General features: G+C 42.1%; 1 protein-coding gene across 1 annotated transcript; it reads left to right on the top strand.

Moving 5' to 3' along the window:
• Window positions 1-2,102: 2,102 nt before the first annotated feature.
• LOC104397445 (C-C chemokine receptor type 5-like) lies at window positions 2,103-3,173 on the top strand. The gene has a single exon (XM_010007406.1). It carries the CDS (start codon window positions 2,103-2,105, stop codon window positions 3,171-3,173), a length of 1,071 nt encoding a protein of 356 aa, XP_010005708.1.
• The last annotated feature ends 510 nt before the right edge of the window (window positions 3,174-3,683 follow it).

Here is a 3,683-nt window from a genome sequence, read left to right on the forward strand (position 1 = left end):
CTTTCCTAAACCAGTGAGATTATAGTATAAAGCACAAAACCTCTTAAAATGTTTTGGGTTCAAAATTAGTATCTGTAGTTTCCATTGCCAGCATGCACTGGATACTATACACAGTTCAGGGTAGTAAGCACATTTGCAGGGAGCAGCTTCTGAAGCAAAGGCTAAGCTGGGGGAATGAGGCTCAGCAGAAGGAACTGCTCTGAAGGGAGATGAACATTTAAGCATGCAAAATGGGTTGAAAGGGAGAAGATACAGGGAATACATGATTGTCATTGCAAGAAGGCAGAGGAAAAGGAGGGAAGGCACTGAGACAGAAGTTAGCAGGAATAAGGGGCTGTCGCAAAAATAATTAACCACAATAATATCGAGACAGAAATTTGCAATATCTCCATGAATCCTATAAATCACACACTCATAAAATCCCATTCTGGGTTTACGACCCAGGTATTTTTCATACCATGTTTGTGCATGAGCATTGTGCAGGTGCAAAATGATCAAGACAGGATGTCCTGGGTCTGGCACTGTGTTGCAGCCAGTCCCTCATCCCCTAATCCCAGCACACAGCATGGCTGACTGACACATCAGAAATGGGAATATTTAGCTATATATAATACCAGACACTTATACTGTCAGGGCATGCAACACAGATCTAGCAGATCTAGCTGAAGGGAGTACTAAATATTTGTGCAGTGTCCAAGTCTTTTTGTGTTTTGAAATAAAGAAGTTGATGTTTCTGATTAAAGAGTGTTTTATAAAGGTGCTTTTTTCTTTTTCTAAAAGAGTTGCTGAAGTGCTTAAGAAATATAAACCCTTAGATACTTCAAAATCAGCTTAGTTACTGTCAATACACCTGAGCCACAGCCACTTCCTTTAACAACAGAACTGTTGCATCAATATTGAGTTAACTATGTAGCTACTTTGGCTGCAGAAAAAAAACCTGTTTCACAGAGATTGCAAAAGTTTCTTCAAAAGCTGGTCTTTGAGGAGCTTGACAGTACTTATTTCATCCCCAAGAAATTGTATCTAGACAAGGCCAAGACCCAAACTGTTAAAACTTGCTCATTTTCTTTTACTCCTTATTCTGCAGAAGAAAGTTTCATGCCATAATCAGTGTGCCAAAGCAATGTCCAGACATGGATGTTCTCATTCTTGATAGTGTTAGGAACAGAGCTGACAACTAGACTCAGGAAGAACTTGTGGAAAGGGCAGGAAAAAAGATTCTTGCAAAAGCAGAATCACTTGTTTACAAAAATCAGATTTCTAACTGTCATTTTTTATGCCATTTACCAAGGTGTTTGCCTACCCATTCTTTCCACAGGACTGCACACCCTTTTCCTTCCAGAACTACCTAAGACCAGCACACTTCCATGGCCTACGCCTGACCCACACTCTGTAAAGGACACAACATTTGCCATTTTAACCCAGACCAACATTGTTGACTTGCTGCTCTGCAACACCCAGGACAGCAGGTCCAACAGGTGGGTATGTTTAGTGCTGTGCAAGGGTCGTTTCCACACCTCTGGTGACCTGATTCCCATAGGCATTCAGGCTCCCAGGAAGTCAGCAACAACCAGAATGAGCAGCAGCCAGTTTCTTCTACCCATGTCACAGCACTTCTGAAGGCACTGATTTACATCTTGCCAGTGCCTGGTCCTCTTGGGTGAGGGCTACAGCATGGGCTGCCATGTTCCTGTTTTCCTGATGCTGCCTTGCTGGCTCTCTCCATCCCCTTGGAAAATCCCTGCTGAGCACAACAGCCCTGAACCATCCACTGCTCAGGTTAAATTCATCATTCCCCTGCTTCTGGTGAGGTCAGGCAGCTGACAGGCTATCCTGAGGAGGAAACATGCACCAGACAGCGTACATGTGGGAAATGACATGCAGCAAACCTCCAACATGCAGCAAAGTCACTTCATAGGTACCTAGACGGGTTTCCTGGGAGTTCTACAATTTAATTCTCGGCTACACCTTGACGTAGCGTATGTGTGCAAGCGCAAAGCACACACCTGATGAGGGCATCAGCACCTTGAATTCCCCTCACTGCCAAGCTTGGACTTTCCTCTACTTTAACATCTCTTTCTTCCCTTCCAGACCAACACACCATGGAAAACCACACCATGGACTTAGATGAGGTGCCACTGACAACAGAATTTGACTACGGCGATTCAGCTCCTTGCTTGGGAACTGACGAAAAGCACTTTGCAGCAAAATTTCTGCCACCCCTTTATTCCTTGGTGGTGATCTTTGGACTCACAGGCAACATGCTTGTTATCCTTATCCTGGTAAAATACAAGAGAATGAAGAGTATGACTGACATCTACCTCCTCAATTTGGCAATTTCTGATTTGCTGTTCATATTTTCTCTCCCTTTTTGGGCCTACTATGCTGCTCATGACTGGATTTTTGGGGAGGCGCTGTGTAGAATTCTCTCAGGTGTCTACCTGCTGGGCTTCTACAGCGGGATCTTCTTCATAATCCTGCTGACCCTGGACAGGTACCTGGCCATAGTGCATGCAGTGTTTGCTTTAAAAGCCAGGACAGTGACCTACGGCATCCTCACCAGTGCTGTCACGTGGGCTGTGGCTATTTTTGCTTCTGTTCCTGGGGTAGTATTTCACAAAACCGAAAAGGAAAATTCACGTTACACTTGCAGTGCTCACTATCCACCAGAGCAGAGAGATGTATGGAAGCAATTCCTGGCCTTAAAAATGAACATCCTGGGACTTGTTATTCCAATGTTAATTATGATCTGCAGCTACACACAGATTATAAAGACATTACTGCAGTGTAGGAATGAGAAAAAACATAAAGCTGTCAGGCTTATTTTTATCATCATGATTGTCTATTTTTTCTTCTGGACACCATACAACATTTGCATTCTCTTGCGTGATTTTCAAGGTACATTTTCCATCAGTACATGTGAAGGCAACAGTCAACTGCATAAAGCAACCCAAGTGACAGAAACAATCTCAATGATTCATTGTTGCATCAACCCTATAATTTATGCCTTTGTTGGAGAAAAATTTAGGAAGTATCTTCATAGCTTTTTCCGAAAGCAGATTGCATTCCACTTCTCCAAATACTGTCCTGTTTTCTATGTTGACACAGCTGAACGGGGTAGCTCCACCTACACACAATCTACTGGAGAACAAGAAGTTTCTGCTGCATTGTAAGTTGTGTCTAGTGAAAAAGTGGAATTGACTTTTCTGAAATCAAGTCTGTGATTAAAGCCTTCAGAATATGTCCTGGATATTGGCTCCAAGGAAGCTGCAAGCATCCACTTGGGTATTTATACATAAATGAAAATAATGTATCAAGTTAGCTTCCTAGATATGCTAATGTGGGATTCTGTAAGGAATAAAAGAGTTATCTTCTTTTTGTCAATGCAAAAACATAGGTTTGTACTGTAGGTCCCAAAGCCACAGAAATGCTGAGTGCCTAAGTTAGCAGGCTCATAAACTAGTGTTTTGAAGTGAATCAGAGGTTAGAAATTTACACTGGTTCCTTGGAAACATCCCTTGACTGAACCTTACACAAGATAACTCACTCATTTAAAATCAGTCTGTTACATCTTTTACTAGCTTGGTTGTGTATCTCTGTAAATAGTGCTAAATTACTGAGGTCTGTGATACAGAATCTTTACAAGTGGTATGGGAAAACTATATATTTAGAAAAGACTGATA

The sequence above is a fragment of the Chaetura pelagica genome, unplaced genomic scaffold (genome assembly GCF_000747805.2).
Source record: "Chaetura pelagica isolate M959 unplaced genomic scaffold, ChaPel_1.0 scaffold481, whole genome shotgun sequence".
Taxonomy (NCBI): domain Eukaryota; kingdom Metazoa; phylum Chordata; class Aves; order Apodiformes; family Apodidae; genus Chaetura; species Chaetura pelagica.

What these genes read in the sequence shown, in the direction of transcription:
- LOC104397445 (XM_010007406.1), top strand. Translation starts at nt 2,103, where the DNA reads ATGGAAAACCACACCATGGACTTAGATGAGGTGCCACTGACAACAGAA.